Source organism: Myodes glareolus, chromosome 3, assembly GCF_982192425.1.
Source record: "Myodes glareolus chromosome 3, mMyoGla1.1, whole genome shotgun sequence".
NCBI classification, from domain to species: Eukaryota; Metazoa; Chordata; class Mammalia; order Rodentia; family Cricetidae; genus Myodes; species Myodes glareolus.
The window spans coordinates 69535955-69560748 of NC_142028.1; the positions used below are offsets into that span (position 1 = coordinate 69535955).

Below are 24794 nucleotides of genomic sequence, written 5' to 3' on the forward strand. Positions count from 1 at the left end.
AGAGGCAGGCGGATCTCTGAGTTTGAGGCCGGCCTGGTTTACAGAGTGTGTTCCAGGACAGCCAGAGCTACACAGAGAGAAGAAACCCTGGAGAGAGGGTAAGGGAGGGAGGGAAGAAGGGAGGGAAGGAGAGAGAAAAGAGGAGAGGAGAGAGAAAAGAGAGGGAGGAGAGGGGAGAGAGGGGAGAGAAAGAGAGTGTGTAAAGAGATGGAAAAGAAAATCTCAGGCTGAGAAGGAAAGCATGACAGACGGAAGGCAAGGAAATTTTATTTCTACAAAGGAATCCAAGTGTCTGTTCTAGGAGGATGACATTTTCCAGCTTTCTTGTTCCTCGAACATGAGACTGCTTCCAACACGCCACCATTAAACACTCTCTACCTTCCCCCTACAGAAGTCAAAAAGTCAAAGAGCCAAACTGCCCATTTACTTCTGAAAACCACTTTAGTTTCAGTTATGAATATTGACACCACATGAAACAGACCATCGGACGCGTCATCAGGAAGGTACAGGCATCACAAAATGTCCCAAAAGAAAATCAGATGATAAAAACAACAATAAAAAAATAATACAACACAAAACAAAACCAAAGAATGGCAGATATTTACAGCCTCCATCTGCAATGGAACCTGGGTTCTACTTTCAGCGGAACACAAAATCAGAGATGTGCACTTCTCAATTGGAGGGGGTCACAGATGAAGCTGGTGCCAGCCAGTTTGGGGGGAGACATTCATTCTACTAAGGGAGAAATGCACAGTTAGCCACCCACTGGGACTGGGACCAAGGACAGATCTTCCCGCTGAACTGCTACTACCGATGACAATGGCGAATGACCCAGTCTTATAGAAAGGACTCGTCACTACAGTTAGGACAGACTAGCCAGTTACAGGCACTGGGTCTGGGGGAGCAGAGGCGGATGGCCAGTCAGGTGAGGGACATTTGTCGCTGTGAGGTCAGAGGGGAAGCAGGGCTCCACAGCTGGAAGCTGCTGCTAACAAGTCTTCTAATAGTCCTAAAGAGAGAAGGACAGAAGTCAGGGCACTCAGAGCCTGGTGCGAGCAAATGTGCGTGTGTGTGACAAACACACATCCGCACACACACACACACACACACACACACACTAAAATAAATTTTTTTTTTTTTTGGTTTGGTTTGATTTTTCAAGACAGGGTTTCTCTGTGTATCAGTTCTGGCTGTCCTGGAACTCACTCTGTAGACCAGGCTGGCCACGAACTCAGAGATCCACCTGCCTCTCCCTCCCAAGTGTTGGGATTAAGGGCATGCACCATGTCTATTCTAAAACATTTTAGTAAAGAACAGCTGGTAGCTGGAGTATACAGATGGACCCTCAGAGTCTAGAATGTGACCCTAGATTAGGGTCATACAGACTCTGAAAACCAAAACTATCCACAAGCTCGTCAGCCCCTGACTGGGCCCTTGTCTAGCACGGATGATGAACCCTTTAAGAACCCACCAAAACCATTTTTTAAAAAAACAAAACAAAACACTGCCAGTCTTTGAGATTTCTGGCTGATACTTACAGCTCGGGGCTTTTTGTTTAACTTCAGATCAATCCTGTGGTAGGAAAAATAAAAGAGATTTGCACTTTAACTTCAGAAACAGAGCAACAAGCAGCTACTGCACAGGGCACAGCTATAACAGAAGCTACTCAATTAAAGTCCACATTCTTCATTAGACTACGGCACAATTTAGCTGTTTCCTCAGATATTAAGCAAGTATTAAAAAAATATGAGCAGATATTTTTGCCGTAAGGCAAACTGAGGTGACTAAAAAAGGAAATATACAGCAGTTACAAAGGCCATAATTTTTAAATAAAAACTACAGCAAAATTAGAGAAACTGGGTTAAGAGGGCATGCTCAGGCCGATGTGTTAGCTCTGTGACTATGTCACTGACAGGTTCTGACACACGCAGTGACCAACAGCAAACAGACTAGGAGTTTGTGTTTCTGGATATGAAACACAAAAGAAATTTTAAGAATTTCAATTTTTAAGTCTTTTAAAAGCAAAATATCAAAATCTTAAGCTACTAATCTCCTTAAGAAGCAAAGCCAGAAAATCAATTTAAATATGAATTAAAAGTACAGGTTATCTATTTTAAAAGAAATTAAAATGCATGAAAGTGAAGTTTACTTAATTTTGCTTAAGTTATTAAATAAAATGTTACCTCCATCACGTTTTTCTGTTTTTAAAAAAAACTTCCCAGCCTAACCTAATATACATACCTACAATCAAACAGACAAACTATGGGTTAGAAAGGTCTCAGAACGGCATCCCGGGTCTACACACTACACAACACAGCACAGACACTAACGCAAATCACACTTACTCAAAGTCATAATCAAACATGCCAGACGGGCTGAGGGGCAGCATGGGAGAGGAAGAAAGCAATAGAAATTAATATACTAATTGAAAAAAATTAGTCGATTAGCCACCCTAGCAAGATTTGTGGAAACAAAGTCAGTTTTAAGAATCTTAAGCCATAAGGTTTCGAACATCAGAGCACCACAGACTGTGTGGTCAGAGGGACTCCCTTCTCAGGGCAGAGAGCTGACCGGGAGGGCAAGGGACTGCATTTGAGCACGCAGAGGCCACAACCCTGGTGTTAGCTGCCAGACTCGGGGTTAGAACTGCTAAGATATCGGTACTGAAAACACAATTGGGGCATTAGAAGAGAGGGGGTGGGGGAGACAGAGAGGGCAGACTTGGGAGGGAGGGGGGGAAGAGTGGGCAGCCAGAGGAGAGAGAGGGGGAGAGAAAGTTACACAAAGCCGTAATTTTTAGTTTAGTTACACAGCAGAAGGTGCTAGAAGTAGGCATTACATATTGTCATTGAAGCAAAAGGCGACAAAACACTTCGCACTTTGAAAACAGCAAAGCATGTAACTTTCTGTTCAAGTTCACGTTGTGAGCATGCCCAGTGCCACCCAGGGTTCCTCCTGGAAGCCAGATGCTGAGGCCCGAACCTCAGTGATGGTTCTCTTTCACAAGCTCTGCCTCCTAAACTTCTGACAGCACCTCACTGGTCTTTTTCTTTTTTTTCTTTTTTCTTTTTTTTAATGAGATTGGGGGGGCGGGGTGTCTCACAATAAGCCCACACTGGCCTCGAACTTGCTGTCCTGCCTCAGCCTCCAGCTATTGCAAATGCAGGTACATGACACCTTGCCTAGTACGGCATCTACTTGTTTACTTCGGTGTAGTAGCTAAGGAATACCAAGGTCTAAAGACCCTCCCCTCAGCAAAACAAAGGTAACTGGGACCCATGAACACAGAGGAGAGGACGCAACTCTGCGCTGTCATGGCTGACAGGCCATGGTCTGCACAGCTCTCCAGAGCAAGCGCCAGCCTGGGCTCTGACTCCAGCTCCTCGCTGCTCTGACACCTTTCAGACTGGAGTCAGGCAGGAAGATGATGCTCCAATGGCTGTTCTGCTAGACCATGTCTGTGAGCATTGTCCGAGAGCTGAGTTTCAGCACCACTTACACAACCATCTCACTTAGGACCATCCTGGACACACACACCAGCGGACAAGCAGGACTTTTTAAAATGTTTTCCTCTCAAACTGATTCAACCTTCACAAATGAAAATAGATGGTATCAGCTGGGGGCATGGCTTACTGGTAGGTGCATGCTGGGTTCAATCCCTAGTAGTGGAAATAAATACATACACAAATAAAAGAGTAACTATTTCACCAAACTTGGTAATCCCTGTCAACCCCAGCATTCGGGAGGTTAAGGCAGAAGAAATTAGTTTGAGGCCAGTCAGGGCTACATAATAAAACCCATCTTAAAAGAAACAAGCAACAATTTTTACAAAAACAAATCTTGGGTGCGATGGAATAGTAATAACCTCTAAGAGCACCTAGTGTTGTTTTCTCTTTACAGACAGTGGGACTGAACTACTGTTCAGACGCAAAATATAAGAACTCAGAAAGCTGGTGACTTTCATTTGACTAGCATGCATGAAGTTTTGTGTTCAATCCCCAGCCTTGGGGGTGGGGGGGGTCCTTGAGGAATTTTCATATCCCAGAAGAGGGGTAAGCTCAAGTACTTCCTCCTACAGTGTCCGGCATGTGACAAGTCCTCAGACATCCTGTCACCATGGCCTGATTGACTACATGGACCACTGCACAGTGGAGAAGGAAGCACTCACTGCTCTGGGTGCCAACTCATCAGCATATCCAGATACTGAGCTCCACCCCAAACCTCAAGTGTGCAAAGGTAGCAGGACTCACCCAACTGCCTTAGCCCACTGAGGTGCCACTTAGGGCAGTCCTGACCCCAGATTCCTAAGAAATAAACCAGCTCAGTGCCACTAGCCTCCGGGGGCAAATGAGCACGGGAGGCCCTGGGAGGACACCAGACAGACAGGATCCTGGAGACAGAACTCAGTCCACCTTCTGGGCAGGACTAGCCCCTTAGGAAAGCAGTGCCCAACAACGGTTTTTCTTAACGCTGGTGTGCTTCTGGAAGGAATTCATTCCTGGGGTCAGGACTGGGAGGGACAGGGACAAAGTGTTATTCCCATGGAGGTGCTCTAGAAACCTGAAAGGGTACAGTTAGACGGGGCGCTCCTCCAGTGCCTTTCGCCAGTCTAGAGCTAACCACATCACTGGCACACAGTGGTGTCACACACAGCCAGAGGACCTAAAGAGGACACTGGTGAGTGATGCACAGCCCAGGGACTTTCAAGAATGTTCTCCTGCTCTATTTCTGTGAAACAGGAAAAGAATTGCCAAAATGGCAACAAAATAAATGTAATAAAAACAACACAGAAGAAAATACTGAATTATCATGTCAATTTGTGTGTATGTGATATATATGTGTATAAACGCATATGTGCGTATGGAGGCCAGAGGTCAATGCTGGGTGTTTCTCTACACAGTTTTTGAGAAAGGGTCCCATCACTTCTATTAGACTGGCTGGCCAGCAAGCCCCCAGGATCTCAATGTCGCCAGTGCTGAAGTTACAGACACATATACCTGACTAAGTGCTTTGACGTGGGTGCTGGGATTAGAACTCAGGTCCTCACACCTGCAGAGCAAGCACTTTACAAACTGAGCCATCTCCCCAGCCCATAAAAACTCTTTTTAAGAGTATGGATCTTGGGCTGGAGAGATGGCTCAGAGGTTAAGAGGCTATTCTTCCAGAGGTTCTGAATTCAATTCCCAGCAACCACAAGCTGGCTGGCTCACAACTATCTGTAATGAGATCTGGTGCCCTCTTCTGGCCGGCAGGCATATATGTAGGCAGAACACTGTATACATAATGAATAAATAAATAAATCTTAAAAATAAATAAAAAAGAGTATGAGTCTCTGCTATCTGTGATAAGGCAGCCCCAAGTTTACCACAAAGCTCCAATAACCTTACCAAGCCGGTAGGGAGCAATTCTTTGCTGTTTCTTACTATAGTTTGAGATTAGCACAGTGGTTTTTTTGTTTGCAGAAAAATGTAACAAAGCGGTCCTTCAGCCCTATTTAGTGGGAGGAAGCTCTATTTCTGCGATTTAAAAAAGAACAAGAAAAACTTAAAAGGATTCAAAAATCTGTTGATGAAAAGAGGTTTAAACCAGTTCAATTTTACCCTAAATCAGCCAGTGCCAGGCCTGTGAGTTCAGTGTGATCACCTTAGGTGCAAGAAGGGACACCCACAGGTTTCTAACGCAACGTAACTCATTAGCTAACCAGAGGATGGGCGTCCCACGCAGCCCTGTACACTCCCTTCACCCCCACAGTATTCAGGCTTCCAAGACCAAAAGGAGGGAGAGCCCCTCCCTTGCTCTACAGACTCATTCCCCTCTAAGTTAGGCCCGGCATTAGCATACAAACCCAGGCAGAGTGACCACTAAAATCCCTGCAACACCTGACCTCTCTGTCCACTGCTGTCATTCCCATCTCATTTCCCACTGCAAAAGCAGCAGTGCACAGATGGTTCCTACGAAGGAACGTTCGCGTTTAGGGGCTCTAAGTGTTTCCCCGTATCTGAAGGCAGCATACTCAGAGAACTACAAAATAGAAAAGTCATAACAATCAAAACCAAACCCATATTTAAAAAGTCAGAGAAAGGCATGTCAATTGGGCTCTCTCAGCAGCAGACAGGGCCCAGAAATCAAAGACCGCTCTCTCCCAGGCCACAGGTTCCCAATAACCAGAGTCACCTTGCAAGGACTCATTTCTATTTCCGTTTTCCTCTTAGCAAGGACCCAAAGCTCACCATGGCGGGTGGCTTAAAGGAGTCACATTCCATCCTACCGACCCCCATTGATCCCTCAGGGCCTCTCTATTGCCACCCACTCCTCCCTCAGAGAACACCAGCCCACTTGACCTGCACCAAAAGATTTTCTGCCACCCGAAGCATAAGGGCTCTGCCACTGTCCCAGGTATTTTCATTCCAACCAAGTCCCTCCCAGAAGTCACAACAACGCTGGGACTGGGTGGGACCTTGTCACTAACCTGTGCCTGTTTTTATTCTTCCGTTTTTTGTGGCTGCTGTGGTGACTCCCTGAGGAGGTAGAAGAGGCAGCCTTCTGGGGCTTCACTCCCTGTACAGAACCGTCCAGGTCCTCAGGGTCCTCCTGGGCAGGCTCGTTCTCCTGATTGTGGAAGTCTGGAGAAGTATCGCTTTCTGTCCCACTTCCTGGTTCCCCTAGACGAAAGAAAACAGGTCCCAAAAGTCTGATCAGAATTCCCGTCATCAGCAAATGTTTGCTTGTGAGCGCACAGGCCACTTTACAGAGAAGATACAAGGAACATCCATTCAAAGCATTAAAGCTAGGAACTCCTGGAAAGCATGCCATTTGCAACACTGTAACAAGAGTGCGGGGCTAAACCTTTCTAGGCACAGAGCGCTACCCCTAGGATGAACTGCGTGGACAATGTTCAGCGAGACTTACACCCAGAGGATGGGAGACAGTGACCCTGGCAAAACTGACAAACCAGCAGAGAAGCCTTGTTTCTTTAAAGGGTGGTGGGGGTGGGGAGAGCTAGAGAAATGACTCCAAGGTTAAGAGTAGGTACTGCTTGCTCTTCAGAGCCCCACAGCCCATATCATGAGGCTCTAAGATAGCCAACACCTCTCCTTGGGTACCTGCACTCAAATGCATGTACCCCATACAGACACATACATGTGATTAAAAATAAATTTAAAAAAGGAAAGAAAGGTATCCACTGGGAGAAGAGTCCAGTCAAATCCCTGAATTACTGAGGTTTTGGATCTTTCTGGGGTGGGGGGAAGAGGGATATGTCACTCAGGCCTTGAACCTCCTAGCTCAGAGGATAACTGAACTTTTTTCAAAAGCAGTTACTTAGTCCACTTTTAAATTCTATGTATGTGTGTGCAGGCAGAGTTATGGGCAGTGGAATACCCGTGCCTGTGGAGGCAAGAAAACATCCCATCTCCTGGAGTAGGTATTGCATGCCATCAGACATGGGTGCTGGGAACTGACCCAGGGTCAACTGCAGAAGCAATAAACGTTCTTAACAACTGTACCTCTCTAGCTCCCCCTCCTTTTTTAAAATCACGTTTTACTGATTAGTGTGTATGCTCGGGGGGTACCACCAGTTTTGAGGGTGCCATCTCAAATTCACTGAGATCCACCTGCCTCTGTATCCCGAGTGCTGGGATTAAGGGTGTGTGCCACCAATGCCGGGAAACCTGGCCTTTAATGGCTGAGCCAGCTCTTCAGCCCTAAATCACCAATTTTAAAATAGCAGTTCAAAAGCCAAGTTTATTTGGGTCATCTTCTGTAATGAGGCAAGGCTTCCAATGGAGCCACTGAGACACCAATCCAGCCACAAATTGTTTGACCTACAATTTTCCCTGCCTGTAAGATGTGCTGGGGTAAAGGTAGCATAGAACTTGTAGGGGTGGCCAACCAATGACTGGTCCTATGCCACGAATGGGAGCCCATGCCAGACACACCTGGAGGGCCAGGAACCAGAAGCTGATAGCCCCGAGGTCTAGGATAGAACCAAGCATGACTGGAAAAAAAAAAGTCATGAAATAATTCCCTCCCCCTTTTTTTTCTTTTGATTTTTCAAGACATAGTTGCTGGCCTTGAACTCTCTGAGATCCACCTGCCTCTGCCTCCCAAATGCTGGGATTAAAGGTGTGCACCACCACCACCTGGTGAAATTGTTCCTAATGATACTCTGCTAGTGTGTAGACAGAGGAGGACAAGGGACTATAGGAGCCAGAGGGGTCAAGGATACCACAAGAACACAGGCCATAGAATCAATTAACCAGGGCTCATAGGGGCTAACAGAGACTGAAGCAACAGACAGCCTGTATAGGTCTGACCTAGGTCCTCTGTGGACTCCTCAAAGGGGGAGCAGGGCTGTCTCTGACTCTTGCCTGCTTTTCAGACCCTCTTCCTCCCACTGGGTTGCTTTGTCCAGCCTTAACATGAGGGAGGTGCCATGCTTGGGTGATATCCCTGGGAAGTCGGCCCTTTTCTGAAGGGAAACTGAGGAGTAGATGATCTGGGGGACAGGAAAGGTAGGGGAGAGGGATTGGGATAAGAGGAGGGAGGGGGAAACTGCAGTCGGGATGTAATATATGAGAGAAGAATAAATTTAAAAAAAGAAGAACGTGGCACAAGCCTATAATCCTGCCACCTGGGAAGGTGAGGCAAGAAATCTCAGCTTCAAGGCCAGTGTGGGCTAATCAAGAGATTCTGTGTTGGGACTGGAGAGATGGCTCAGAGGCTAAGAGCACTGGCTGCTCTTCTAGAGGACACAGGTTCAATTCCAGGCACCCAGCACTCACAATTGTCTGTAACTCCAGTTCCAGGGTATCTGATGCCCTCACAAAGACATACATGCAGGCAAAACACTAACGCACATAAAATAAAAATAAATTATTTTAGAAAAGTCAAAAGCAGGAAGGACTGAATAGATGGCTCAACGGGTAAAGCACTTTACAGGTGAGAGCCAGCACCTACGTCTGGATTCCTAGAACCTACATAAAGCTGGACACAGGAGTGTGCATCTGTAACTCCAGCTCCTACAGGGAGATGGGGGACTGAGCCGGGAGAATTCCTGGAAGCCCCCAAGCCAACATGCTTGGAATATGTATGCAGAACAAGAAGAGACCCGGTCTCATATGATACGGAGGGTAAGTGATAATATCTGAGGTTGTCCTCCAACCTCCATGAGTGTGGGGGTGCGTGCGAGTGAGCGCGTGCGCATGCGCGCGCGCACACACACACACACACACACACACACACGGAGGGATTAAAACAAAGTAAAACAGAAAGTTATGGCATAATAGCATATACCTGTAATCCCAGAGCTAAGAAACCTGAAGAAGGAAGATCAGGAGTTCAAGGCCTGCCTGAACTACTTAAGAGAGCTTACTTCAAAAACACATTTAAAAAAAATTTTAAAGCAGAAGACCCCACCAAGATGGCTTAGCAGTGAAAGTGTTTCCCTGTACAAGTCTGTGAGCGATCCCTAAAGTGTTTCCTGACAGCCTGTGAGCGATCCCTAAAGCCTTGGAAGAAAGAGAATCAACTCCCCAAAGTTGTTCACATGCATGCCATGGAACACATATACACAGACCTCCAACTCACACTTCTCCCCGCTCCCCGGCAAAAGAGCAAAGAAACAACCAGATCTCAGAAATGAGGGACCAATACGATACAGGAAAGCACCAGGAGAGGGAGCTCCAGAGCCACGGAGCTGCACAGGACTGGCAAAGCATCTGATTTCACATAAAATTTACCAAAAGAGCAGAGTGTTGGCACACACCCGCCATCACACACTCAGGAGGCTGAGGAAGGAAGATCATGAATTCAGGGCCAGCCTGGACTACAGGAGGACCCTCTGTCAAAACAAATGAACCAACAGAAAAGGCTAGAAGGGCTTCAAAACTTACCTTCACAAAGTTGCCACAACCAGCATTGTGCTGCTCATGGTGGACGGATAAACAGAGATCAAGAGAACAGTCCAGCATGACGTCTAATGTTAAGGTCTGCTGATCCCTGACAAGCAAGGCTAATAAGACAATTCAGTGCAGAGAGAAGTTCTGTCAGTGCAAGACCAGCCTGAGCAACACAGCGAGACCTCACCTCAGAGAGATGAACCGGGCCAGAGGGACGGCTCAGCACTTAAGAACACTAGCTGCTGGGCTTGAGAGATGGCTCAAAGGTTAAGAACACTGGCTGCTCTTCCAGAGGTCCTGAATTCAATTCCCAGCACCCACATATTACAGATGGCTCACAGCCATCTGTAATGAGATCTGGTGCCCTCTCTGACATGCAGACACTGTATACATAATAAGTAAATAAATCTTTAAGGAAAAAAGAAGAACACTGTCTGCTCTTGTGGAGGACCTGGGTTTGGTTTCCAGCACCGAGTGGCAGCTCACAACCAGGGGACCTGACCTCTAGGGCTTGTGCTGTGGTGCACACACTTGTAGACAAAATACCAAAACATAAATAAAAAAGATAAAATGAGGTGTGGCAGCACATGCCTTTAGTCCCAGCCCTCAGGAGGCAGAGGCAGGTGGGTCTCCTGTGAGTCTGAGGTCAGCCTGGTCTACAGAGCAAGTTCAAGGACAAGTTATGCAGAGAAACTCTACCCCCCCCAAAAAAAAATTAAATAAACAAACCTAACCTAGGATCTGAAAGACGCCTACAACTTAAAATTTTAAGACACTATGCTGGTAGTGGTGGTGCATGCCTTTAACCCCAACAGTCAGGAGGCAGGGCAGGCAAATCTCCCTGTTCAATGCTAGCCAGATCTATGTGGAGTTCCAAGCCAGGCAGGGGCACACAGTAAAACCCTTCCATCTCAAAAAATAAAAATAAACAAGAAACCTTTTTTTTGTTTTGTTTGGTTTGGGTTTTTTTGTTTTTCGAGACAGGGTTTCTCTGTAACTTTAGAGGCTGTCCTGGAACTAGCTCTTGTAGACAAGGCTGGCCTTGAACTCACTGAGATTCACCTACCTCTGCCTCCCGAGTGCTGGGATTAAAGGTGTGCATCACCTCCGCCTGGCCAAACAAGAAACCTTTAAAATACTGAAGAAATAAGTGGACAGGAAGAATTCATGGTGACTAACATGTGACTGCTACTAAAAGCGATCTGCAAACTCAGTGTAACCCCATCAAAATTCTTGACATGTTCCACATAATTATTTTTTTAAAAAATCCTAAAATTCATATGTAAGTACAAAAGGCCCCAAATAGCTAGAGCAATCTTCAGTAGAAAGAATAATGCTGAAAGTACCTGATCTCAAATTATAAAGCCATAGTAACAAAACCAGCATAGTACAGGCAGAGACAGATACATAGCCCCATGGACTAGAACAGAGGACCCAGCAAGAAGCCCACTCGACAAAGCTGTCATCGGCACACACTAGAGAACAACATCCATAGCACACACAGAGACTGAAGCTAGATCTGTAGCTCCCACTCAGCAGACACCCAGTCATCACAGATCACAGCCGGTCACAGAGGACCAGAAGCTTTGAAACTGCTTGGGGAGAAGCCCTGACGACACAGACAGGGGCGCTCACCTGGGCTGGAGACCACTCGGAGGTTGAGCTGTACTGCTCTTGTAGAGGACTGAGCTCCTAGCACCTATGTAAGGCTCCACAATCACATGTAACTCCAGCTCCAGAGAACCCAATACTCTCTCCAGGGGCAATGTACTCAAGGAGACCCCCACCCTACCTGCCACACACACTATACACATAAAAACAATATATATGCATACACATATATATTTAAGATAAGGCAAATGCAAGAGGTTTCTGCACAGGACTCCAACAGCACAGGAACGAATTCCAGACACTGAAAAGCGGGATTATAAGGAATGAAGAGGCCCGCATAGCAAAGGAAACAGCAGAATGAAAGACAAGGTTACAGAAGGGGGTGGGGTCTTTACCATCTTTACATATAAAATTAGGTATCCAGGATGTTTTAGTTTTGTATTGTTTTTTAACTGGGGGGGGGGGAGTAACTGAAGGAAATAAGCGAGTGGTTAAGAGCGCTTGCTATGTAATCATGAGGACAGAGCTCAGACTCCAGAACCACACAGGGCAGCCCTCCTGCACACCCTCTCTAACCCAGCTCTGCAGGTGGAGATAGAAGATTCCAGAACCACACAGGTCAGACCTCCTGCATACCCTCTTTAACCCAGCTCTGCAGGTGGAGATAGAAGATCCTGGCGTTTGATACTTTCCAGCCAAGCAGAGAAAATACAAGCCTTGGGTTTAGGGAGAGACCCTGCCTCAAAAAACTATACACAAACACACATGCACACATATACATGTGCATTTATGCATTTTTTAACTGCAAAAATTACACATAAAAACCCAAGTCATCTGATCAAAAAATGGGCTAGGGTTGAAGAGATGGCTCAGTGGTTAAGAGCACTGACTGTTCTTCCAGAGGTCCTGAGTTCAATTCCCAGCAACCACATGGTGGCTCGTAACCATCTGTGATGAGATCTAATGCCCTCTTCTGGGGTGCAGGTACATATGCAGGCAGAACACTGTATACATAATAAATAAATAAATCTTTTTTAAAAAAAATAGGCTAATGAACTGAAGGCAGTTGTCCAAGGAACTAGGCATTAGTAGGGAATGGGGGGGGGCACACCTTTGATCCCAACACTTAGGAGGCAGAGGCAGTGGACCAGCCTGGTCTACACAGCAAGTTCCAGGACAGGTTATATAGTGAGACTCTGACTCAACAACAAATGCAGGTGACAATGTGGGGAAGAAGAACCTTTACGTGGGGGGCGGGCTGTGTACAGTCACTACAGAAAGAAGTTAAGGGTGGATGGTTCTCAAATCAGTGAAAACAGACCTACCACATGCCCCAGTGAAACCCCTCTTGAAGGACTCTAACTCCACACACCACCCAGATATTTGCACGTTCGTGCTTACAGCCAAACTGCTCACAATAGCTGGGAGCTGAGTCAGCCTAGACGTCCATCAGCACGTGGCTGGATAAAGAGCAGGGTATGAATGACATCTGTAGGAAATTGATTGCGACTGGATGTCATCACACTGAGTTAAGGAAGCCAGACTCAGACAGACACCACCGTGAGGAGCCTAAACCTAAGGCTCTGTAAACATGTGGACAAGTTTATATATGTGTACGTACAGGCCAGGAAACTAGAAAAGGGACCATGAGAGGAAGAAGGCATCTTCAAGGGGGTGGGACTACAGGAGGGGCTAGAAAACAGTGCCAAGAAAGCAGAATTAGGTGCTGGGGGGAAGAGACACCAGAGGAGGGGGCACATGGGGAGGGACAAAAGAAGACACAGCATCACAGCAATGCACAGGCATGAAAATCAGTACTTCCAACGCCAACCCTCAGACCATTTCCTTTTTGATACTATTGTTGTCTTTTAAATTGTTGGTATTCCCAGGAGCTTACTGGAGTTAAAGGGCAGTGGTGGGGAGGGGTATTACAGGCCCATAGGTAGCTTGCGAGGGACTCAGTCACTGAAAGAAGTCGCTCCCTCTCCCAACTACCAAGAACTGTTTTAGACATGGGGGGGGGGGCGTGCACACACTTGACAGTGGAGTGGAGGTGAGTGAGACGGACAAGGCCCACTTGGATTCCCGGATGAAATGTGGTTATATATCCTATAACGACATCCCATAATACAGCTAGACAGGGAAAAGATTCATACCAAGAGAACACGGTCCAGGCCCACACTTCAGACACACTACAAGGCCTCACATGAATGAGGTGAAGTTCTTTCCTTAAACTGGAAGCACAGAGTAAAATATAGGGGCCTAGTTAGGACCGAAATCCCAGCTACTTGGGATGCAGAAGGATTGCAAACTCAAAGTCTGCTTTGGTTACAGTGTGGTTTCAAATGTACTAACAGGTCTCTGCTGATAACAGACAGAATATACTAGATATATATAAAAGATCTTGCCTTTTTTCTTTTTGGTTTTTTGAGACAGGTTTCCCTGGCTGTCCTGGAACTTGCTTTGAAGACCAGGCTGGCCTCAAACTCACAAAAATCTGCTTGCTTCTCCCTCTCAAAGTGCTAGGATTAAAGGTGTACACCACCACCGCGCCTGGCTCTTTTCTTTTTTTAAAAAAAAAATTATCTATTTTTTAATTTTATGTACATTGGTGTTTTGCCTGCATATATGTCTGTGTGAGGGTGTCAGATCCCCTGGAACTGGAGTTACAGACAGTTGTGAGCTGCCACGTAGGTGGTGGAAACTGAACCCAGGTCCTCTGGAAGAGAAACCAATGCTCTTAACCACTGAGCCATCTCTCTAGCCCCTAATGATCTTTTCTAAGTGTTGGAAACACTGCTGGGAGTCACAGGGAGAGCAGGGCAGGAGACCACAAAGCCTTGGACACAGCTGGTGATAGGCTAGACAAGGACTGAGTAGGCAGGGGCAGGAAGTGCGGCTGGCTGTCCATCTGCAGTCTCTGCTACAGAAGTCCCATGCAAATAGACAGCAGGTCGTGCTCTAGAAACTGACTCAATGTCCAACTGCTCAAAGCCTAGGACCACAGAACTCACCTAGGTCTCCTCTCTGATAAACAGTTATCCAAAGCAACAACTCTTGTCCCAAAGGGCTGACATGACATCAAAAATCAAGAGAACTGGATGGGATGTAGCTCAGTTAGAAAAGTGCTCAAAGCCCTGGGTTCAATCCCCAGCACCACATGAACCAGTCTAAGTGGCACATATGCATGTATGTGTGCATATATCGATCCAACACTCAAGAAAGTAATACGTTTAAGGTCATCCTTGGCTGCATAGTGAGTTTGAGGGCAGCTTGGGTTGTGAGACCCCCATCTCAACAGACTCAAAAGGAAAAAAAAAAAAAAGTAAAACAAACACATACACACACAAAAACCCACACAAAAAATGATGGGCTCTCTTTCAGGAACTGCATTTTAGTTGCTGACTTGCAGTGCTGGGGATCAAACTCCAGGCTTCACACATGCTACGAAAATGCTCTACCACAGAACTCCAGTCCCAACCCAAGACTTGTGTTGCAGAATTATGAGCCTGTTGAAGATACATGACAGACAAGGAACCATGGGGACCAGATGCTATTACAGTACAGACAAGACCTCCCTTCCCAAGCCCAGGGAAGCTCAAGGCCGGTGCGTCAAGCCAATGTCCCACTGACAGCGCCGCACTGAGGATGTTTCTCACCGACAGAAGGAGCAGCACGGCTGTAGAGCCAAGATGAGGACGTCTACACACCGTATAAGAGCAAGGGCGACTGCGGCCTGTGACTGCTGATGGCGGGCAGGTTTCCAGGAGAAAGGGAAGCCCTACAGCAGCAACTATGCAGGAAACTTAAGAGCATGCAGCAGCGCCTGCTGGACCTGCCAAGGCCGCGAGGTGAAAAGCCACTTGCTTGCTGTTTCTTTAACTATATTCTTTACACTAAAATGTCTGAGCTTTGCAATTTACACAAAAGTCCTCTGCAGAGGCCATGCAAATCCACCCTCTTTCTAGCTAAATAAAAATACAAAGCCAAAGGAAGCAGAAATAATGCATTTAGAGAGGTAATTTCTGTGAATGGTTTGAAAATAAAATGCTCAGAGTAGAAAAGTCTGAAATCCTCAAGTTAAAGAAGATATAAAGTAATGTTCTGCCTTTTCCTTCTTGGAGATTACAGGCATCATCCACACAGGACTTGGTCCACAGTCTTGTTTTTCAGAAAGTCTGCAGCCCAGGAGAGTCCACACAGAGGAAAGGAGTGCAGGCCAAGCACACTGCTCCTCTCGTGGGACACAATCATGGGATCCCTCAGGTCCCCATCTGCTTTACAGATGACGTCCAAGCAGAGGCCTCCTTCAGCTGGCTCCACGGGCAGAGGCTCCTGCGACGGAGCCTTATGACCTGAGCTTGATCCCCGCGTCCCTCGGTGAAAGGGGAGCACCAGCTCCCACAATGTGCCCTATGACCTCCAGATGTGCACTGTGGCACAGGTGTGGATACAAGCAGTAATAAGTAAATAGAAAAATTGATATTAAAAAATGAAAGAGGGAAGTGAATAAAAATAGACAGAACTAAAAAGAAAAGGAATCTAAGGAAACTCAGACACACAGATTCAGATAAAGAACTTTTACTAAATCTCATTAGTTGGAAAAAAAAAAAGAATCAAGGTGAGCCAGGTACGATGCCGCAGACCTTTGATCCCGGCACTTGGGAGGCAGAGGCAGGACTCCTGTGAGTTTGAAGCCAGCCTGGTCTACATAATGAGTTCCAGCTCTCCAGGACTACACAGAAAGACTTAGTCTTATAAAAAAAAAAAAAAAAAAGAAAGAAAGAAAGAAAAAAATTAAAAGTTTTATAAGAGCAAGATGTTTTAAACTTACAGTCCCAGGAGGGGAGGCTAAGGAGAATCACCTTCAAGGACAGCCTGGGCTACATAGTAAGACCCTATCTCAAAGACAAAATAATATTAATAGAAATTTTTTAAAAAACATTGAAAGGGGCTGGAGAGATGGCTCAGTGGTTAAGAGCATTGCCTGCTCTTCCAAAGGTCCTGAGTTCAATTCCCGGCAACCACATGGTGGCTCACAACCATCTGTAATGAGATCTGGTGCCCTCTTCTGGCCTGCAGGATATTGTATACATAATAAATGAATAGATATTTAAAAAAAAATATTGAAAACACCATAGGTTTTGGTTACAGTACATGGAAAAATCAAACCAGAACAGAGCTAGAAGCTCCCTCCCTTTTGGCTGACTTCCATAATACCATAAGATTCTATGCTGGCTGCTGGGTGAGACATCATCGGCAATCTTACTCCGCTATGGAACTTGTGTATAACACTATCAACACACTGGGGAAGGGACCCCACACACAAAAACGGCTTGAGTGTCAAGGGGATAATCAACCATTCACTGGCTGGATATGATGCCCACTCCATAGGAGCCACTGTAACCCTGGCCAAAAGCCTGTGGTAGGGGAGGTCCCAGGCCCTAGTGGAGAAGCCACGGCTGTGGATTTACTAAGAACCTGGGAAACTGCCACCTAGATGTTTATGTTTACGTCCATAGACTGGTGCTGCTGTCAGCCTTGGTAGGTGAAGCTTCTTTCTGTAGTGGGCTGTGACTCACAACCAGTCAGTCCAGTGCTGAGAACAAGTGACCACTGAACAATCAGTCCTGACTGGGACATCAACATCGCTCCCTCTAAAGGTTCAAGGAACGTGGCGAACAACAGGGCAGGAAGGATGTTCTTACGGGAGGAAGGGGCAGAATGTTAGGAAACCCTGTCTTCTGGGCATGACAGGGCCTTGAACTCACAGACTCACAACACCTACAATGACCTATACAAGACTGAGTCTGGGGAGCTCTCCTGAATCCCTTCCCAGCCTTTACCCAGAACCCTCATCTGGCGATGGATGGAGATGGAGGCGGAGAACCACGTTGGAACACGGGACCTAGCTCCCTAGGTCCAAATAAGAGGCAGAAGGAAAGAGAACGTGAGCAAAGAAGGCAAGGGCAGAGGAAACCTTCATCCGACGTTGGATGGCGATACAGATGGAGACCCATATTGGAACACCGAACTGAGCACTCCACGGTCCAAATGAGGAACAGAAAGATGAAGAAAATAAAAAAAGTAACCAGGACTGCGAGGGATGCGAGCACCCACTGATACAAGGGAACTGATATAATGAGAGTTCACCAAGGCCTGTTGGACTGGGACTGAACGAGGTCGTGATCCAACCAGATTCTCTGAATGTGGCTGGCCCGGAGCCTTTTTGAAAAGCCATTGACAATGACACTGGGACTTGCTTCCTCTGCATATACTGGATTTTGGCGCTCCAGTCTGTTTGGACTCTCACCTTTCCTGGACCTGGAGGGAGGGGGGAGGAACTTGAACTTCCCACAGGGCAGGAAACCCTGACTGCTCTAGGGGATGGAGAGGGAGGAGGAGAGGGAGTGGGGGGAGTGGGAGGGTGTTGGGAGGAGGGGCTGAAATGGAAACTTTTATAATTTAATAAAAAAAAAAAAAGAAAAAAAAAGAAAACCTTATCCCATCCTTCAAGATTATAAAAAAAAAAAAAAAAGACTGAGTCTGTCACCACGTCATCATGGATCTGAACTACTCATAAGTCCCTAGCCCTCCCTGATCTATAAGCATATAATGGTTTCTCAAGGACATTTTTTCAGTGGAGCAGCCACTGGTAAGTTGCCCAAGGTCATGTGAATAATCTCCCACCCATGTTCCTGTAAGTAACTCAGTGACAGAGCACTGGCCTAGCATGTTCATGACCCTAGGTTCAAGCCCCCATACCATAACAACTAAATAAAAGCAAAGCCAGGTGTGCTGGCTTACATCTGGTCCCAGAACTCCCAGCATCCAGAAGGCAGAGCAGGTGGGTCTCTGAGTTCCAGGTCAGTGAGATGGAGACTCAAATAACCAAAACACTGAGTCGTCAGGGGAAAACCAGCCCTGAAGGAGGCTAGCGGTCAGCAGTGATGAAAAGCATCTGCAACATCCTCTTGCAAAACATGGGACAAAGGCTGGAGAGATGGCTCCATGGTAAAGAGCACTGGCTGCTCTTCCAGAGGACCAGAGTTTGGTTCCCAGCACCCACATAGTAGCTTACAACATTAGTAACCTCAGCTCCAAGGGATCGGATGCATTCACTTACACATACACATAAATTAAAAATGTTTGACAATAGGGCTGGAGAGATGGCTCAGTGGTCAAGAGCATTGCCTGCTCTTCCAAAGGTCCTGAGTTCAATTCCCAGCAACCACATGCTGGCTCACAAAAATCTGTAATGAGGTCTGGTGCCCTCTTCTGGCCTTCAGGCATACTTCAGGCAGAAAGAATATTGTATACATAATAAAATAAATATTTAAAAAAAAAATGTTTGACAAGACCACCAAGGTATGTAACCATTCAGTCAAAGCTAACTTGACACATAGTAAAGCAAAAGCAAAACCAACCCATGTACTACTACAGGAAGATTTCAAATAGCTGGCCAGTATACACTTTAGAAAATATTTAATGCCTAAGTTCAAGGCTAGCCTGGGCTACACAGTGAGGGCCTGTCTCAAATTTAAAGGATTTGTAGCATCTGAGATAGTCAGACAGGCACCCAGGGTTCTGGGGTGGGGAAGGACAGGAGTAACAAAACACGAAGTTGGACTGAAAATTTCTGAAGGACAAAGAACAAATCTGTTTAGACAAAAGTTGGGATTTGACTCTGAGTGGAAACAACTCTGAAATAGGCAGGACTAAGGCACAGGAGAGCCTGGCTGGGATAGAAATCTACACAGAGTTAATAACTGAAGTCACTGACACAGGCTTATGAGGCCAGCATTAGAAAACAGCAGAAGCAGGGTCAGTTAGTTGAGGCCAGCCTCAGTTATTAGCAGGCTCCAGGTCAGCATGGGTTAGAAGGGACTATCTTAATAAAAACCAACAAAATTCCTAGGAATATAAGCCCTGCAGTAGCAGTGTCAGAGTTTGGGGTCTTTCGGTATCTCCAGCCCAGCCTCATGGGAAAGAAGTGGCAGGGGGCCAGGAGGTCTTTCCTTGGAGAAAGACACGGTAAATGGCATAGTGGCTCAGGCCTTTAATCGGGAGGCAGAGGCAGGTGTGTGTCTGATTGGGACAAGTACGATCTACACAGCCAGACAGACTATATAGCAAGATCTCCTACCTTCAAAACAAAACAACAACAAAAGACTTGGGGAAGAAGCCCAAAGGCTCCCAACTTCAAGAAGCAAGAGAAAACCATAGAAGACGCAGTCCTTAGGTACCCAACTGGGTAAACCAGAGTTAACTTAGGGCCTGTGGTTGCTTTAAAATAAACTGAAGGTAAAAAGAGACTCACTCTTTTCGATGAGCTGGTCCTGAACTCCCGCCAAGGCACTTACTGCCTAAAAGAGAAGTCATCGGTTACCAGACAAATGATCACAGACCCCAAGACACCAACCCACACAGGGAGGAAGGGACAGTCCACACTGCTCAATAAAGGGCCACAGGCAGGCACACCCGTCGCTGCCACCACCACTTACAGCGGCTGATGTGACTGAGGATTTGCTGAAGAGCCGTTCGGCCTCCTTGAACTTCCGGTTCCTCCGATCGTTTTTGCTATTGGAGTTTCTAAAACACAGAAGCGAGTACCAAGGTATGAGTTCAACTCAAACTGGGGTGCCTGGGGCAGATGCGGAACGACGGATGACTATTGTGTTTGTGATGCCGTGTGTGTGCCGCAGTATGTGTATGGAGGTCAGAGGACGACTTCGCGGTCGGTTCTCTCCCCGGCTGTGTCCTCTCCCCAGCCCCACTCTTTACTTCTCACACAGCAGCTCACAAACGCCTGGAGCTCCAGGCCCTGGAGGTCAGATGCGATCTTCCGGCCTCCGAGGGCTCTAGGTCACGTGTGGTATACAAACATACATGCAGACATAACACCCATCTACATAAAATAAATGAACAGTGTTTTCAAGTGACTATAGCAGCGTGGTAGTGACGCTTACCTTTAATCCCAGCACTTGGGAGGCAGAGGCAGGTGGATCTCTGTGAGTTCAAGACAAGCCTGGTCTACAAAGCAAGTTCTAGGACAGCCAGGGCTGTTACACAAAGAAACCCTGTCTCAAAAAATAAACCAAAAGAACCAAAAATAAAAACAGGGGACTATAGATGGGCATTATAGTAGATGTTTTTAATACCAGCATTTAGGAATCAGAAGCATATGGAGCTCTGTGAGTTACAGTTTAGCCTGGTCTATACAGGAAGTTCCAGACTGGCCTAGGCTATATGGTAAAGCCCAGTCTCAATAAGGAAATATATAAAATGACTAGTACAGACAAGTGATAGAAAGTGTTTCTTTTAAATAAACTTAATTTTATACCAGGATTCCTTTTAGAAATACATAGGGCAAAGGTCAGTATACTGAATAAATACTTGGGGAGATGCTGGATGTGGTGGCACAGCCCTTTAACCCCAGCACTCAAGAGGCAAAGGCAGGTGTAGCTCTGTGAGTTCGAAGCAAGCCTCATCTACATAGCTAGTTCCAGGCCAGCTAGCACTATATAGTGTATAGTGTGACCCTGTCTCAAAAAAAAAAAAAGAATGAAAGAAAGAGAAAAAAAGGAAAGGAAAAAATATCATGATGAGAACAGTATATTCACAGTATCTAAAAGTATAATCTCATAAAAAGAAATTTTAAATATTTTGCTTTTTATTTAGCACACATATGTCTATGTGCATGTAAGAGGTAGAGACAAGTGGCACAAGTCAGTTCTCTCCTACCACCACGTGGACCGTGGGTCATCAGACTGGCCGGCAAGCATCTTAGCCCACTAGGCCATCATGTTAGCATGAAGAAAGCTGCCTTTACAGCAGAGAAGCAGGACCATCTGACATCACATCACCCAGTAAGACAGAGGTGCAGAACCAAAGGCTCACAAACCGCTTACACTTTTGCCAAATATGCTTAAAGGATTGCTCATGAGGTCACAGAACTAAAACCATAGGGCTCAGCACTGTGGCAGAACACTCATGCGCTACACCTTGGGTACTATCCCTACACAAAAAAAAAAGAAAGAAAAGAGAGAAAGAAACCAAAGAAAGAAAGAAAGAGAGAAAAAAGAAAGAAAGAAAGAAAGAAGAAAGGAAGGAAGGAAAGAAAGAAAGAAAGAAAGAAAGAAAGAAAGGAAAAGAAAAGAAAAGAAAAGAAAAGAAAAGAAAAGAAAAGAAAAGAAAAGAAAAGAAAAGGAAGAAAAATCTGAAAATAGGCCCTTACAGGCAGTGGCGTACAACTATAATCCCAGCACTCAGGAGGCAGTGGCAAGTGGATCTCTGTGAACCAGAAGCCAACCTGATCTCTGTAGAGAAACCCTGTCTCAAAAAAACAAAAACAAACCAACAAAAAATATTACTGACATAACTGTTAAAAGCAATTAGACCCAGGATAGTGCTTTGGGGCCAACTGAGGGAAGTAGAAGCAATCTGTGAATTAGTGTTTTAAGCTATAAGCGTCAGAGCTATAAGAAGAACTGTCCTGCTCTTCTCAGGAGGTAACTGCTAATACGCTTAAGTGCAAAGATTCATGGTCCAAGTGTCTCAGTTCTCAGTGAGCACGGGGAAACAGAAGCGTGACGAAAGGAGTTCATAAAGGCGAGCTTCCTGACAACACAACAGGTCTGCATCTTTTCTTTTCAGCTTTTCAAGACAGGGTTTCTATGTTGCTCTGGCTGTCCTGGAACTCGCTTTGTAGACCAGCTAGGCCTTGAACTCACAGAGATCCGCCTGCCTCTGCCTCCTGAGTGCTGGGATTAAAGGTGTGCGCCACCAGCGCCAAGCTAGCTCGGCATCTTTGAACACATACTAAAATGAGAGGACAACTTTCCCGTGTTGGCCCTTGCCTTCTACCTTGTTGAGCCAGAGTTGATCTTGTTATTTTGACAGCACTGCATATTCCAGGCTAGCTGGCTTACAAGTTTCCATGAGAGTCTCCTGTCCCCACCTCCCATCTCAATGTTCAAAAATGCCAGATGTGCATTTTTTAAATATTATACCATATTTGTGTTTAATGTGTTGGGGGTTATGTATCCATGAGGGCAGTACAGAGAGTCTGATCCCCTGGAGCTGGAGAGATTGGTAGTTGCAAGGCACCTGGCATGGGTGCTGGGAATCGAACTCCTGCCCTCTGACAGAGCAGTGTGGACTTGTAACTGCTGCGTCATCTCTCGCCACATCCTCTAAACATAGGTTCTGGGTACTGAACTCGGGTCATCGGGCCTACTCATGAAGTGCTTTTACCCACCGAGCCATGTCTCCTGAGCCTAGTTTTACATCTTGTGCTTATACACACATGGCAAGATGCCATACGACTATACACACACATCATGCCAATCTCTGTTCCCTGGTTTTGATAATGTACTACTATAGTTACATAAAATGGAACCATCAGAGAAAACTGTGTGAAGAACATAGAAGACCTCTCCGTTGTTTCTGCAACTTCCTGTATGAATCTGAAATTATTTCAAAACAATCTTAAGCATACATAGATGGTTTCATATATTAGAGCTTACACCCATAGTAAGTTAGCAACTGATAAATTTATGGGAAAAATACAAATTGATCATGCATTACATCATCTCAGTTTGAAAAATTCTCACAAGTTTTGAAATTTTTATAGAATCATATTGTCAAATCAATAACAGTACAATTAGCATACAGTTATGGCAAAAAACGTAATTGTATACCATGACTGATTAAAATGTGGAAGACAGTTAAGTTACGTGCTGTATTTCATTTACACCTACACACTCCTGCACCACGGGCCCGACTTTCCCTCGGCACAAATGCGGGCTTTGTCCAATGTTACTCAGGGAAGCAATGGCAATGTCAGAGGACAAGCTCAAGCTTACACCTCATTTCACACTACGACTGTTAGTGGCTCCCTACAGAGAGGGTAGCAAAAACAAACACCCCAAGATGTACAGTAGCAGTCCATACCTTTAAATCCAGCAAATGGGAGTCAGCGGGAGGAGCTACATAAGTGAGTTTGAGGTCACCTGGCTTACATAATGAGTTCCAGGCTAGCCAGGACTACATGGTAAGGCCATGTTTTCAAAAAACAAAACAAAAACCCTATTAGTAGGGGACAGAACAGATACTACTAGATTCTGGCACTCACTTTTGATTGGTCAGATACCGATCCCAGCCACGAATAATATTGCCATACATCTGAGTGTCTTCCAGATAGCTTCCTTCAAAAGCATAGATCTGTCGCTCCAAGTTTGCAAGTGTTTCCTAAGTGATGAGAAGAGGGTAATGGAGAGGCGAGCATTAAGCATGAGCAAACTGAGATCTGGATACAGACTTGTAAAGCTAAGCTTACCCACACCGTGCCATTTTTGTGAAAGAGTAGAGGTGATGGACCCTTTTATAAATAAAGTCCTCAGAAAATGCGCACACATGCAAGATTTTATATCTACTTCAGAGGGAACCCTAGCTGTCATGAGAGGGATGAGACAGAGTGTGATCTGTCTCTATTCTCACTCACTAAACGTCTCGCTTTCTAGCAGAAGGGTGAAGAGCTTTTCAAAACCATCTTTTCTACATCAGCAGCTCCCTCCCAGCAAGCTCTGGAAGGGCCGCTCGCAGCGGATGCCGGTTGCTATGGAAACCTGGAAGGGCAGCTTCAGGTGAGCTTAGCCTCCCGGATGCTCGACGCAAAAGGCGGGAGCCTGGAGGAGTGAGCCACCAGGGTGCCGGCGGCTGCGGGTGCGCGTCACCATTCCAAATTCCCTAGACTGCGTCCTGCGTCTGCCGCCAGCCCCCTCCAGGCATCCTCAAATACACCACATTCTCCGGCCACTGAAACGCGCCGCGCGTGCAATATGCCGTGGGTACCCACTCGACACGCTCCCGAATCCTCTCAGGGCTGGGGTCTAGCAGCCTCCTTCCCACCCGCTAAGCCCGGCTGGAGCGTCGTCCCCGCCTCCCGCCTCTCGCCCTTCCCGCGCCCTCGCCGCCCCGCCCCGCCCCGCCGAGCGCAGGCCGGGAGCCGCGCCGCCGCAGGGAACCGTGCCGCGCCCGGCCGCCCAGAGCGCCCGGACCCCGGCCGCTCGCCTCCGGAGCGGCCTGCGAGGCCAGGCAGGGACGGCGGCCCGGCCCCGGCCACTCACCGCCAGCTCCTGCTTCCGCTTCACCAGCTCGGCCAGCTCCCGCCGGGTGTCTGGGATCTGCGGCGGCGCCGTCTTGTTGTGCATCGCCATGTTGGGCTCCAGCGGCGGCGGAGGCGGCGGCGCGCGACCGGTAGGCGGACCCTGCGCGCTACCG

The 24794-nt window shown here is 46.6% G+C and overlaps 1 protein-coding gene across 5 annotated transcripts; it reads right to left on the reverse strand.

The window, feature by feature from the left end:
• Positions 1–251: 251 nt before the first annotated feature.
• Positions 252–24794, reverse strand: Meaf6 (MYST/Esa1 associated factor 6). Of its 5 annotated transcripts, XR_015000924.1 has the most exons (9): positions 24641–24794; positions 23647–23762; positions 20015–20102; positions 19831–19876; positions 6470–6662; positions 2346–2375; positions 2184–2241; positions 1539–1572; positions 252–1009 (listed from the first exon to the last, which is right to left on the reverse strand). XR_015000924.1 is itself a non-coding variant. In XM_085686568.1 (8 exons), the coding sequence occupies exons 1-8, from the start codon at positions 24728–24730 to the stop codon at positions 1001–1003; spliced, it is 606 nt and encodes a 201-aa protein (XP_085542694.1). In that variant the 5' UTR covers positions 24731–24794; the 3' UTR covers positions 252–1000. The 5 variants fall into 5 exon arrangements, 3 of the variants coding, with proteins under 3 accessions (XP_085542694.1, XP_085542696.1, XP_085542695.1); XR_015000925.1 differs by lacking the exon at positions 2346–2375; XM_085686568.1 differs by lacking the exon at positions 2184–2241.